Here is a 14,434-nt window from a genome sequence, read left to right on the forward strand (position 1 = left end):
TGAAGCCCAATATGTCACGAAAAAACAATCTCAGAACCGCTAGGATCCGTTGAAGCGTTCCTGAGTTATTACCTCATAAAGGGACACTGGTCAGAATTGCAAAAAATGGCAAGGTCTTTAAGGTCAAAATAGGCTGGGTCATGAAGGGGTTAAAAGATATTGAGGACAAGGGCTCGAAAGGAGCCTGCGTTAGACTGTTGAGTACTAAATTTAAATCCCAGGAGGGATCCGGTTAGGGAGTCTAGGACGTATTTTACTTGCAGAGGTCATAAATCGTTTGATCCAGCGGTGGCCCGCCAGGTCTTGGTCAAAAAAAGAACTAAGAGCAGAAATCTGGACTTTCAGAGTGCTTGGGGAAAGACCTAGCTCCAACCCTTTCTGGAGAAAGTCCAGGATCTGAGCAATGTTGGGGTGGAAGGGATCAGGGACATTGGGAAGGCACCAGGAAGATAACTTTTTCCATACTTTGCCATAGATGGCATTCGTCACTGGTTTCCTGCTCTTTTGGAGCGTTTGGATTACCCTGTCCGAGAGACCTCTGGCTTTTAGGATGCTGGCTTCAGTAACCAAGCCGCTAGGTTCAGTCTGTTCAAGTCTGAGTAACATAGGGGACCCTGGTAAAGGAGGTCGGTGGTCTGGGGTAGAAGTAAGGGACCCTCTAATGCCATGTTCATCAGTGCGCTGTACCAGCTGTGCCCTGCCCACATTGGAGCAATTAGGATCGTTGTGACCTGGTCCAATCGGATTTTCTGCAGTGTTTTCGCCAACATAGGGATAGGTGGGAAGGCATAGGCCAGGTTGAAATTCCATGGATGGGCGAAAGCATCTACCTCCCGAGCTCAATAAGCCGGACTGAGAGAGAAAGAGGTTTTTGTTTTTGCATTCTGAGCGTTTGCAAACAAATTGACGTCTGGGCTCCTCCATCTCGCAGTCAGGGATAGGAAGACCGCTTGGTTCCTTCACCATTCTCCCAGATGGACATCCCTCCTGCTCAGGAAGTCCGCCTGGGCATTGTCTGAACCCTTGAGATGTGTTGCCGAGATAGACAACAGGTGTTTCTCTGCCAAGAAAAATATTCTTTCCGCGATTAGTTTTAATCTGGCATACTTCGTGCCCCCTTGGTGTCGAAGGTAGGCTACTGTCGTTACATTGTCGGAGTAGACCCGAACATGATGATTTTGAATTAGATGTGAGGCAGCTATCAGTGCTTCCTCCACTGCCGTTAGCTCCCTCAGGTTCGAAGATCTGGATCTTATGTTCAGGGGCCATAATCCCTGAAAATATGTTTCCTCCACCACAGCTCCCCAACCTCTTCGGCTGGCATCTGTACAAAGAATTTTTAGGGGGAGCTGATCCCAGCTCACCCCCTCCGCAGGTTTTGGCAATTCAGCCACCAGGAGAGAGCCGACTTCACATGTCCGGGAAGCGGAATTCTCCTGGACAGCACGTTGTGGTACCTTCGAGAGTATAGAAGGACGTGGGATTGGAGGGTTCGGTTGTGCGCTTGAGCCCGGGATTCTGCCTGAATACATGAGGTCAGCGATCCCAGAATGGACATGGATTCTCTCAAGGTTGGTGACCTCAACTGTTTGAATTTGAGATTCTCTTTCGAAGGTCGTGTTGACGATCCTCTGGAAGGAAGAATGTCCTTGTTTCCGAGTCTAGGAGGATCCCCAGAAATTTCTTCCTTGGGGAATGGTGAAGGTCTGATTTTTGAAGATTTGGGATCCAGCCTAGGGATTCGAGGATCTCCAGGGTTCTTGACACATCCTGGTTCAACAGAGATGTCGATGGAGCGACTATGAGGAAGTCGTCCAAATAAGGAACGACACATATTCCTTGAAGACGGATGAATATAACCGCTTCCCTCATGATTTTTGAAACCACCCTCGGTGCTGAGGAGACGCCAAATGGTAGTGTGATGAATTGGAAGTGGGTGATCCCTTGGATGTGGGAGACTGCGAACCTGAGGAACTTCCTGTGATCCGGATGGATCGGAACGTGGTAGTAAGCGTCCCTCAGGTCTATTGTAGCCATCACCCAGTTTTTTCCAATCAGAGGGATTGCCGTCTTAATCGACTCCATCTTGAATCTCCGGTATTTTATGAACTGGTTTAGGGGTTTTAAGTTTATGATGACCCTGCATTTCCCGTAGGGTTTCCTTATGAGAAACAGGCAAGAGTAATGGCCTCTGCCTATGTACTGATGGGGCACCTGAGAAATTACTTTTTCTCGCAAGAGATCTTGTATTTGTAGGACAAAGGAGTTTTGGACGTCTGAAGACTGTAACGGGGTAATCCTCAGACACTGGGGGGGAGACTCTCAAACTCCAACTTCAGCCTGAACTGTATGGTGTGAAGGATCCACTGTGTTATGAAAGGCAATTCAGAATCACAATGGACATGGAGGTCAGAGCACATACAGTGATCTGACAATAACCCAAAATAATAGAACGAGCTCTGAGACGTGGAAACTCTGCAGACCGCAATCCCTAATCCTATCAAACCACACTAAAGGTAGCCGTGGAGCGCTCCTGACCAGAACCTAGGCGCCTCGTCACAGCCTGAGAAACTAGCTAGTCCTGAAGATAGAAAAATAAGCCTACCTTGCCTCAGAGAAATTCCCCAAAGGAAAAGGCAGCCCCCCACATATAATGACTGTGAGTAAGATGAAAATACAAACATAGAGATGAAACAGATTTAGCAAAGTGAGGCCCGACTAGCTGAACAGAACGAGGATAGGGAAGATAATTCTGCGGTCAGCACAAAAACCTATAAATAACCACGCAGAGGGGACAAAAAGACCCTCCAAACCGACTAACGGTACGGAGGTGGTCCCTCTGCGTCTCAGAGCTTCCAGCAGGCGAGAAAAACCAATAAAGCAAGCTGGACCGAAAAATAGCAACAAAATAACAAAAGCAAAATTTAGCTTTGCAGAGCAGCAGGCCACAGGAATGATCCAGGGAAAAAACAAGTCCAACACTGGAACATTGACAGGAAGCATGGATCAAAGCATCAGGTGGAGTTAAGTAGAGAAGAAGCTAACGAGCTCACCAGATCACCTGAGGGAGGAAACTCAGAAGCTGCAGTACCACTTTCCTCCACAAACGGAAGATCCCAGAGAGAATCAGCCGAAGTACCACTTGTGACCACAGGAGTGAACTCTGCCACAGAATTCACAACAGTACCCCCCCCTTGAGGAGGGGTCACCGAACCCTCACCAGAGCCCCCAGGCCGACCAGGATGAGCCACATGAAAGGCACGAACAAGATCGGGAGCATGGACATCAGAGGCAAAAACCCAGGAATTATCTTCCTGAGCATAACCCTTCCATTTAACCAGATACTGGAGTTTCCGTCTTGAAACACGAGAATCCAAAATCTTCTCCACAATATACTCCAATTCCCCCTCCACCAAAACCGGGGCAGGAGGCTCAACAGATGGAACCATAGGTGCCACGTATCTCCGCAACAATGACCTATGGAATACGTTATGTATGGAAAAAGAATCTGGAAGGGTCAGACGAAAAGACACAGGATTAAGAACCTCAGAAATCCTATACGGACCAATAAAACGAGGTTTAAACTTAGGAGAGGAAACCTTCATAGGAATATGACGAGAAGATAACCAAACCAGATCCCCAACACGAAGTCGGGGACCCACACGGCGTCTGCGATTAGCGAAAAGTTGAGCCTTCTCCTGGGACAAGGTCAAATTGTCCACTACCTGAGTCCAAATCTGCTGCAACCTGTCCACCACAGTATCCACACCAGGACAATCCGAAGACTCAACCTGTCCAGAAGAGAAACGAGGATGGAACCCAGAATTGCAGAAAAACGGTGAAACCAAGGTAGCCGAGCTGGCCCGATTATTAAGGGCGAACTCAGCCAAAGGCAAAAAGGACACCCAGTCATCCTGATCAGCAGAAACAAAGCACCTCAGATATGTTTCCAAGGTCTGATTGGTTCGCTGAGATTAGAGGTTTCCCAGGATTTTTTCAGGTGGCTTTCAATTTTCCGATCCATTGGATCTTTTAATTGGGAGGAATCCTCAAAGGGGAGGGACGTCTTTTTGGTTATTTTAGAGACCTGGACGTCCACCCTAGGGATTTCCCAAATAGAACTATCACCTTCAAGGGGAAAGAGATTTTTTTTTTAACTCCAAGGGTATACTAAGTCCCTTTTCTGGGGAAGACCATTCCTGAAATATAAGGTTCTGGACATTTTCATGAACCGGAAACCCTTTTTTACCCCTGGGTTTCAGCCCCCCAATCATCTCATCATGAATTGAATGTTTCACCTCTACTTCCTCAACCCCCATGGTGTTTCTCACTATGGAAACTAGTTCTTCCATATCCTCGGAAGAGAAATAGTATTTTTTATTATCCGGCGTAGGGGTGGATGTGAAGCCCTCATTTTCCCAAATGTCCTCTGACCCTGAGGTATGCATTTCGCCTGAGTCAGATTCAGCCGGTGCCAATTTCCTCTTTTTAGGGGGAGGGGGATGAGGCACTGGGGGCTGGGAAAGGGCTGCCATGGAGGTTTGCACCTCCTGCTTGATGGAAGTTTTTATACTATCCAGGAGAGAGGGCTGTTCGACACGTAGTATATCATCCATGCAGGTCTTCTTATAAGCTGAAGGGAGCCTGGAACCACAAACACCACACTTTCGGCTGGGTTTGCTCTTAGGGGTAGAGACCTTTTCTCCCTAAAAGAGAGAGAAGGCATACTAAGTGGCCCATAGGTATCAAGCCCGGACAGTAAGGGACCGGCCCCGCTAATCACGGTAGGAGGGTGAACGCTGGGATCTGCAGATGCAGCTGTAGGTTTGTCGCCGTCCATGGTCAGACCTGTCATCAGTCACACAAGACAGAGACTCTGCGTCTTCCCTGGAGGCTCCCGACCAGGATATAAAGGGACCGAGGTCCAGCGTCAGTTGTGTGCTCCTCCTCCCATGATCCGCAGGGAAGATCCTAAGGAACGACCCCAGTAGCGAAGTAATGTAGGTGCAGAACCCTGTCCGCAAACCGCGCGCGCAATCAGCATGGCGCCGAGATGCGAACCCGGAAGCGAATGCTGGCCTCACTTCCGGTGTGCGCCGACGTCACTTCCGGCGCATGCGGCTGCAGGGGAGGACGACATCGGGGAGCTCAGAGAGGACCCAGGCTGCAGTCACCGCCCCGCTTTACCTCCCGAAGAGGGGCGGGAAGGGGGTCCCGAGTCACAAGAGCATGGAGACCGGAGCAGTCATCTGGAGGAGGAGAGGGGAAATCTCCGACCTCGGACCGCCCGGCTTCTACAGTAACGCTCATAGGGCTTCGCTCACCGGCCACGGCAGCACCTAGACGGACCTCTCCATGCCCCACTGGGGGACAGGAAAAAACACTGGAGATAGCAGGAAGGGGAGGGATATTTAACCTCTTTGTGTTTCCTGTCCCCCATTAGGGCGTGGAGACATCCTCCAAGGTGACTGTCGTGGAAGGTGACTGGAGAAATAGTAAATTATTGTCACTGATAACTTTCCTTCTAGATACCGTTCATAGTCAAGTTCTCTGATTGCTGTCAGTGAATTAAAATATTCACTGACCGCAAAGAAATAAGATGTAGATGTCATATAATAAGCTCAGAGCTGCGTATTTTCCATCTTCATGCAGGGTCTGGCGAACCTCAATGGATCGATATTAGTCATGGCACAATTCAGATATGCGCGGTCCGTGTGACTAAAATTGCGGCATGCATCGCTCATGTCTGATTTTTTTGGAGGAAATCTTCAGCTTGAACTTAAAAAACAAAGATTTTTCTTAGACAAATTGCGCAAGAAACTGAACGAGGCTTCTGTATTTTTTTGCGAAACTTAAAAAAGATGTCAGACTGATTTATACAGTGGCCACAAAATGTGACTGTATCACATACGGGACAATATAAAGACAAATATGTAAAAAAGACAGAAAAATGTTTATACCCTCATCTGAGTTAGAGCTCGTGCACACAAGCAATTATCAGATTATCATCGTTCCTACTTATTCTTAATTCATTCATTTTTTTTCTTTTATTTAGTTGTGATAAATTACATCTAGTCACCACTAGGAGGGGCAGCACCACGACTGATGCTCTGTGCGGAGGGCCGATATCAAGCAAGAACTACACCCTGCGCCCAGATGTGAGATCTACAAGATACGTCATCACCTCCACCGGTAGCACCACCTCCGGCAGCACCACCTCCGGTAGCACCACCTCCAGCAGCACGACCCCTCACACCACCACCCCAGACACCACGACCTCTGGGACTTTCACTAGTATAACCACAAGGGACATATATGAGACAGGTACACATTCAATTCTTAAAGGCTTATTCCCCAAATCCTAATGTGCTCTCATTTTTTAATTGTCTGTTTTAATGCTGTCACTCAGATCGCCTAATGACCCTAATAAATCATCTGATACTCAGGTTGCAGCACAGCTCAGCTATGCTGTACCGGACATCTCACTGACACCAGCTGCATTTGTACCTAATGACCCTGTCTAATTCATGACAAACAGATGCACCTACAGCCCTGTCTAATAAATCAGCCCCAGACACTCTCACGGGATCCTGAGAGCCCTGTTGTCGCACAGCTCAGCTATTCAATGCTCAGCTCTGCTATACGTGCAGGGGCAGCATAATCATATTCTGGAGATGTGGACTTTAATATTGGTCACATAATGGGTCAGCGTTGCTACATTCACAACTGTCATTGGTCACCTCATCCATAGAAATAAAAATTGTTCTTTTTGATATCTATATTTCTGCAATAAACAAACAGCAGAGTGAGGGAGGGTCTGCAGCACTGGGGAGAAGCAGGGTGCGGACGGAAAATCTAGTTTTAGCAGACAGGAATAAGACCACCTATTTAGCTGTGTGATGCACAAAGGGTACAAGAAAGAACATTTAAGTTGTACTGAATACTAGCAATAGTCATGCAGATACAGTGCTTTGTAAAGAAAAAAAAATATGGGAATATCAAATAAACCTGTCCGTCCTCCAATATGGCTAAAGAGTTCTTAACGGGGGTGTCACTTCTAAATGGCCAGTTACTAACGCCGTACCTGCTGTGTCCATGGAGCGTCAATTCTATAAAGATGTTTGCCATTTTGTGTAATTAAATTAAGATTAATGTCAGACCACGCCCACTACTGCTAAGCTCAACCCACTTTTCAAAAAAATAACCAACACGGGTGTAAGGACGCAAAAGTTACAAAATCGTTGCACAACTGTGAGCTGCACAAGTTGTACGAGATTTCATAGTTTTCCTCCAGTTTTCTGGGCGCAAACTGTTATATATATCGGCTCCTTTGTGTTTTAATTCATCACCATTTCATTTCCAAGACATCTGATTGCTGTCAATGAATGAGAAGACTCTTGCTTCCATTCAGAGACTGCAGGTCTTGTACACAGCTGGTCCTGCTCTCTCCCCTGAGAAGTGGATCCAGTGTAGACAATACTCTGTGTGTAAACATTGCTCTGTGTGTGTAAACAATGCTCTGTGTGTAGACAATGCTGTGTGTGTAAACAATGCTCTGTGTAGACTTTGCTCTGTGTGTAGACCTTGCTGTGTGTACACAATGCTGTGTAGACATTGCTGTGTGTACACAATGCTGTGTGTAGACATTGCTGTGTGTACACAATGCTGTGTGTAGACATTGCTGTGTAGACATTGCTGTGTGTAGATATTTCTGTGTGTAGACAATGCTCTGTGTGCAGACATTGCTGTGTGTTGACAATGCTCTGTGTGTGTAGATATTGCTCTGTGAGATACATCGACTGCACTCCACATAGATACATTGTAACAAGGTAGCAGAGATCTGATTGGTTCAGCTCACAGAGCATGGTCTACACTGGACTAGTTGTGGACAGGGTCACTGAGGGTATGTACAAACGTATCTGTGAGGGCTGTGGATTTTTCCGCAGCGGATTTGATAAATCCGCAGTGCAAAACCGCTGCGGTTTTTCCTGTGGATTTATCGCGGTTTCTATTGCAGATTCCGCTGCGGGTTTACACCTGCAGTTTTCTATTGGAGCAGGTGTAAACCCGCAGCGGAATCCGCACAAAGAATTGACATGCTGCGGAATGTAAACCACTGCGTTTCCGTGCCGTTTTTTCCGCAGCATGTGCACTGCGGATTTCGTTTCCCATAGGTTTACATTATACTGTAAACGCATGGGAAACCGCTGCGGATCCGCAGCAAAATCCGCAGCGTGTGCACATACCCTCAATGTCTTTCACTGACAGCAGAGATCTTGCAATGAAGAATTTGAACGCAGAGTATGTTATAAAGTTGCAGGACATTGTTTCCTTTATATAAAACCAGTGAGTCCCTATTAGACCAACGTCGTGCAGCTATGGAACTACTGCTCCCAGCATGCCCTGTCCCCCTCAGCAGCTGCGGCCGCTTGTCCTGTGAATGTTTTCTTGTATTAGATGTGTTGAGGATTCTCACCTTTCTGGTAAAGTCTCTTGAGAAGATGTTGTGTGTCCCGCAGGGAAGCGGAGCGCGGTGTATGTGGTGGCCGCTATCATCTGCGCCGTCTCGCTGCTCGTCGCCTTCCTCCTCTACTGGCAGCAGAATATCTGTAACCTCAAGCTCTGGAAGAGTAAGTACCTGCCGGGGAGGATAACGGGGGGGATCTGATCAATAAGCAGAAGCTGGGACCTGATTGGCTGCTGAACTTCTTACAAATCAAATTGATGGTGTTCTTTTTTTTTTCTTCTTCTAGATTTCATCCAGCCTGAGCTTGTGGTAAGTGTAATATACAGGGCTAACAACCTATACTGTGTGCTATTCCCAGTGGAGGTTCCTGGGGGGCGGAGCATAGAGAATGTGTCATGCTCCACCCACGCGGATCCTGCACTGAGTATTACACAATATAACACAATGTATCACTCGCCTGGAGTGTGTCTCTTCTGTAATTCAGTGGAAACTGTCCCCAATTCTAGCTCTTGCTGTGGGGTAATGGGACTATTAATATTTGGGTACATGGGATCCCTCTCCTATCTCTGCTACATGTAACATCGTGGCTTTTTTTTCTTCTTTACATCCTCACATAACTATGGGATAATATTTTGCCATCTTCTGCCCGGATTGTATAGGGGAGAGTCACGGATGTAAATACCCAGGAGAATCTATTGCAAAAGGAAAACGTAACCCCCGAGAGTGAGAGGAAGGAGAGCGACGGAACAATGGAGGGAAACCACGGAACACAAGAAAGAGACCTAATGAACAACCGGATCGGTGAGCAGTGGATCTATTACGTCTCATATCGATCATTTATCTTCTATCCCGATCTCTCCGCCCATGCTTCTCCTTTCTATCTTTCCTAGAACACATCTACATCATGAATGCGGACACCGTCCTCGTCGGCTCCATCTCAGAAGTTCCTCCTCGATGGAGATCAGTAATGACGGAAGGTGACAGCCGAGAGAGCCCCCTACTGGCGTCACATTACCCGGAGCAGGAATCTAGCACGTTGTCAGCAAATGATCTCATGATTTCTATAGAAGAGGAAGAGAGAGAGGCAAGCGCTGCCAAGGCCATCCTGGAAGTGTAAGGCTGGCACAGGACAACAATGGAGACCTTTGGTACGACGGCGATTACCAGGTCACCTACAGCTGCCCAGGTGTCGGGTGTAGAAAGAGATCACTGGATTCTGAGACTTCGCTGCAGTGACCCCTAAACTGTCACCACCTGTGTAGTAAATGTGCATCAATGACCAGAGGAACCGGGGTCCTTCAAAAAAAAAAAACACCTCGCCCTGGATTGTTAAAAACTCCTCCAGTTCATGAGGCCATAGGTCTGTGTCACCGGATGGTTCCTCAGTGCAGCCACTCCCAACATGACGGGATGTCACACAAGTCAGATTCAGAAGAGAGATTTGGAGAAGAAAGGGGGAAAGAAAAAAAAAAAAAGAAAAATGTTCAAGTAATGTGTGTCCTGTAACATGGACGTCTTCAGGAGAGTAGTTTGCTTGTCTGCGTGTATTTTAGGCTAAAAAAAAATTGTAATTTGGTTATATTAAAATTTTTGTACTGTTCACCTTTATATCTTCTGTGATGCAGCAGCTGCGGAAGGGGGTAACGGAGAATCCATCATTGTGATGGAAGAGCTTATATCTCTTGGCTCTCCTGAGCCCTTCTCTAAGGTCTGCTCAACTTTCACATGGTCATAAATCAGGAATGAAAGCGAAGAGGAGCTCAGAAGCAAGTGAAGGGCTGCGCTCAGAAGGAAGAGAGAGGCTGCGCTCAGAAGGAAGAGAGAGGCTGCGCTCAGGAGGAAGAGAGAGGCTGCGCTCACAAGAAGGAAGAGAGAGGCTGTGCTCAGAAGAGAGGCTGCGCTCACAAGGAAGAGAGAGGCTGCGCTCAGAAGGAAGAGAGGCTGCGCTCAGAAGGAAGAGAGAGGCTGCGCTCAGAAGGAAGAGAGAGGCTGTGCTCAGAAGAGAGGATGCTCTCACAAGAAGGAAGAGAGAGGCTGCGCTCAGAAGGAAGAGAGGCTGCGCTCAGAAGGAAGAGAGAGGCTGCGCTCAGAAGGAAGAGAGAGGCTGCGCTCAGAAGGAAGAGAGAGGCTGTGCTCAGAAGAGAGGATGCTCTCACAAGAAGGAAGAGAGAGGCTGCGCTCAGAAGGAAGAGAGGCTGCGCTCAGAAGGAAGAGAGAGGCTGCGCTCAGAAGGAAGAGAGAGGCTGCGCTCAGAAGGAAGCGAGAGGCTGCGCTCAGGAGGAAGAGAGAGGCTGCGCTCACAAGAAGGAAGAGAGAGGCTGTGCTCAGAAGAGAGGCTGCGCTCACAAGAAGGAAGAGAGAGGCTGCGCTCAGAAGGAAGAGAGGCTGCGCTCAGAAGGAAGAGAGAGGCTGCGCTCAGAAGGAAGAGAGAGGCTGCGCTCAGAAGGAAGAGAGAGGCTGCGCTCAGAACGAGCTCCTGGAACAATTCTCAGCCAACTTATTCTGCCGCCTGTGCACAGTCAGGAAACTGTAGAAATCAAAACGGTGCAGAACTTGGTAAAATGCAATTGCAAAAATGTTTAGCAAAAACTTTGCAATAAATATAAACTCAAAAAAAGGAACATTCACCTTGAATGCAGAGACTAGAAATCAGCAAGTACTGTCGTCAGCTACAGGTGGATATGCTCTGCAGCACCCACTGGTGGAGAAATGTGATTTTACATGGCTATATATATGAAACGATTCACCATGTAATGGGGGCATTTCTCTTTATTTGCAGGTTCTCATTCTCCAGTGGGAACTCCCTTCTGATGTCCATACATGTCTCCACCATTGCTTTCAGTGTATTCCATCCTCTTTTCACTACCTTCTACCAAAACCTGTAATAAAATGACACCAGGTTGGTGGTTTGGAGTGGGACATTGAGACCAGGAGACACTAAATCATCACCGAATTAAAGTGCAATTAGGAAGGAGTGCAGGCAGCGAGTGACTTCAGTGTCTGACGCCAAAAGTCTGTGGATTCAGCCATCAAAGGCGTTTGGCACAAACTAGTTGTACATGTACAGGCTGGATGACATTAACAAGATCAGTGAGATTTACACAAGACTGCCTCTATTGGGGGAGATCGAGCCTAGTTCTTGACTGCATCGGTCAATGGTTTGTACAGGCCATCACCACTAGGTGGTAGCAGTCACACAAGTGAAATGTCACCATGGAGCTGGTAGCAGAGTGGTGACGTCCATTCTGTCAACCTCTGCAGGCCTACCTACCAATTATTCAAGCGCCAGATTATGGATCAGGCAATCTATGTTGGAGGAATGTTTACTTTTGCTTGTGTAATATGCTGCCATCTAGTGGTGATTTCTAGGCAACGCAACCATGATCACCACTGTGGTGACAGTGGATGTGCTGCCATCTAATGGCGATTTATAGGCAATGCAGCACCTGGTGTACCCAGTGCTACAATCTGGATTACTGTGGCCATATACAGTCCAGTCACCTATAGAATGATTTGGCAGACAAGATTAAAAGCCATGGAACTCCGTTAATGTAGACTATTCATACATAGGCTTGGTACACAAAGCTTTCTGCTGGGCATGTCTGGATCTCTGGGGGTGGGGGGAAACAACAAAAAAAAAACCACAAAAAAGCCCAGAATAGTCTTAGTTACCCACCGGTTAACGGTGTTTTTCGGAGTCCATGACAGCACTACGGAGAGAGGGGATCCGCCCTTCAGGAACAGGAAACCTACAGATACACAAGGGCGGCACCTCTCCCACGCATCAGTTGGTTTACAGAGCACAAGAGGACCACCAAGGTTAATAGCATACATAATAAACAATGATACAATAACTAACTATTCACTACCCATGAATTATATAAACAAAGGAAGAGGTGTACACCCAGAACTTAAGAAGACGGGAGGGTATGTACAGGTGCTGTCATGGACTCCGAAAAACACCGTTAACCGGTGAGTAACTAAGACTTTATCGGTCGTCCATGACAGCACTACGGAGAGAATTACAGAGATTAACTAACTAGGGAGGGACTACAGCTTGCAGCACCCTTACACCAAAAGAGAGGTCAGAAAAGGCACCCAGGTTCAATCTATAGTGGTTAAAGAATGTGTTTGGGGAAGGCCAAGTAGTAGCCTTACAAATTTGGTCGATCGACACCTCCAACCTCTCCGCCCACGAAGCCGCCATAGCTCTAGTGGAATGCGCTTTTAGACCTTCAGGCGCCGGCTTGCCCTTTGAGATGTATGCCAGAGAGAGCCTCCCTGATCCATCTAAAGTAGATTTCGATGCTCTATGACCTTTCCTACTACCCTGATAGGACACGAATAGGGCGTTATCTATCTTCCAGGGATCGGTTACTGCTAGATACTCCAGGATGGAAACAGGAACACATGGGCTACTTGCACAGTGAACAAGTCTGTAAGAACATGTTCACACACCACCAAGAAACCTGAAGACACAAAAGAGAATAGTAAAACCAAAAACACTCAGTTTGAAAAAAATACTGTTCACACAGGTAATATACAGATGATCAGGTTTTTAAATACATCAGATAGGGATTGCATACATTAGTTAGGACTGCTCTGATATGGGTATACCGTGAAGTTTGGTAGAGCAGCTTAGTATACATTTTTTGCAAAAAACGTATCAACCAAATACCCTGTTTTTTACATCTTTTACTAGCACTTGCGGATTACTGCAAAAAATTTTTTCAAACTGAGTGTTTTTGGTTTTACTATTCTCTTTTGTGTCTTTAGATACTCCAGGATACATCTTTTTACATCTAAAAGTGTGTAGCTTCCTTTCCTTATCGTTAGTAGGATTGGGGAGGAAAGATGGAAGAACTATTTCCTGTGTTCTGTGGAATCTGGATACTACCTTAGGAAGATATGCTGGATCAGGGGACAGTATTACTCTATCATCCCTAAGCTGCATGTAAGGGGGAACCCTGGATAATGCTTGTATGTCGCCTATCCTACGAGCTGACGTTAGGGCCACCAGGAAGGCTACTTTAAGAGATAGATTTTTAATAGAGGCTGAAGAAATTGGCTCAAATGGAGCCTCTGTCATGGCTGAGAGGACTAGGTTCAGGTCCCATGGCATGACCCTATTCTTTACCATTGGCCTAGACCGTTTTGTCGCCCTGATGAATCTGCTGACCCAGTAATTCTCAGCAATGTTGCAGCCAAAGAGGGCCCCTAAGGCTGATACCTGCACTTTAAGAGTATTTGGGGATAACCCCATATCTAACCCCTTCTGTAAGAATTCCAAAATCTGGTCTATCGGTATTGACTGACCAGCTACTACCCCTGAGTTCTGAAATCTCTTCCAGATCCTGACAAATTTTTGTGGTGATTATTTTTCTGCTCTTCAGCAGAGTGTTAATGAGGCCCGGAGAGAACCCCCTATCCTTTAACAGCGCCCGCTCAAAATCTACGCCGTTAGATGAAGGCCAACCGCCCGAGGATGGTATACTGGGCCCTGGGATAGGAGATCCGGGATGTCTGGCAAGACCCATGGGTCGAATACTGACATAGCCCTTAGGCATGGAAACCACATCCTTCTGGGCAGAAGGGAGCAATTACTATAACTCTGGCCTTGTCCTTCCTGATTTTCCTCACCACCAGAGGAAGTAGAGACAGGGGAGGAAAGGCGTAGGCTAGCCTGAAGTTCCAGTCTATGAGGAGGGCATCTACTGACAGGGGATTTTCTCTGGGGTTCAGAGAGCAGAATTGTGTCACTTTTCTGTTTTCTTTTGTGGCAAACAGATCTACCTTCGGTTGACCCCACCTTTCCACGATGAGGTTGAAGATGGAGTCGTTTAGGGACCACTCTCCCTGCCTCAATGTGTTGCGGCTTAAGAAATCCGCCATATTGTTTTCTGCTCCTCTTATGTGAAGAGCCGTCAATGAGAGATGTTGCTGCTATCTGGAACAGACGATCTGCTA

At 47.1% G+C, this 14,434-nt stretch overlaps 1 protein-coding gene across 3 annotated transcripts in view; it reads left to right on the plus strand.

The window, feature by feature from the left end:
* The window catches only part of LOC138651267 (tumor necrosis factor receptor superfamily member 8-like), a 39,149-nt gene extending 29,082 nt beyond the window's left edge, over positions 1–10,067 (plus strand). For all 3 annotated transcript variants that reach the window (XM_069741333.1, XM_069741335.1, XM_069741334.1), the window contains exons 7-11: positions 6,056–6,324; positions 8,520–8,630; positions 8,754–8,776; positions 9,127–9,268; positions 9,358–10,067. In XM_069741333.1, the coding sequence (XP_069597434.1) occupies positions 6,056–6,324; positions 8,520–8,630; positions 8,754–8,776; positions 9,127–9,268; positions 9,358–9,584 (772 nt within the window). In that variant the 3' untranslated portion in view covers positions 9,585–10,067. The remainder of the gene's footprint in view (positions 1–6,055; positions 6,325–8,519; positions 8,631–8,753; positions 8,777–9,126; positions 9,269–9,357) is intronic.
* The last annotated feature ends 4,367 nt before the right edge of the window (positions 10,068–14,434 follow it).

The sequence above is a fragment of the Ranitomeya imitator genome, chromosome 10, assembly GCF_032444005.1.
Source record: "Ranitomeya imitator isolate aRanImi1 chromosome 10, aRanImi1.pri, whole genome shotgun sequence".
NCBI lineage: Eukaryota > Metazoa > Chordata > Amphibia > Anura > Dendrobatidae > Ranitomeya > Ranitomeya imitator.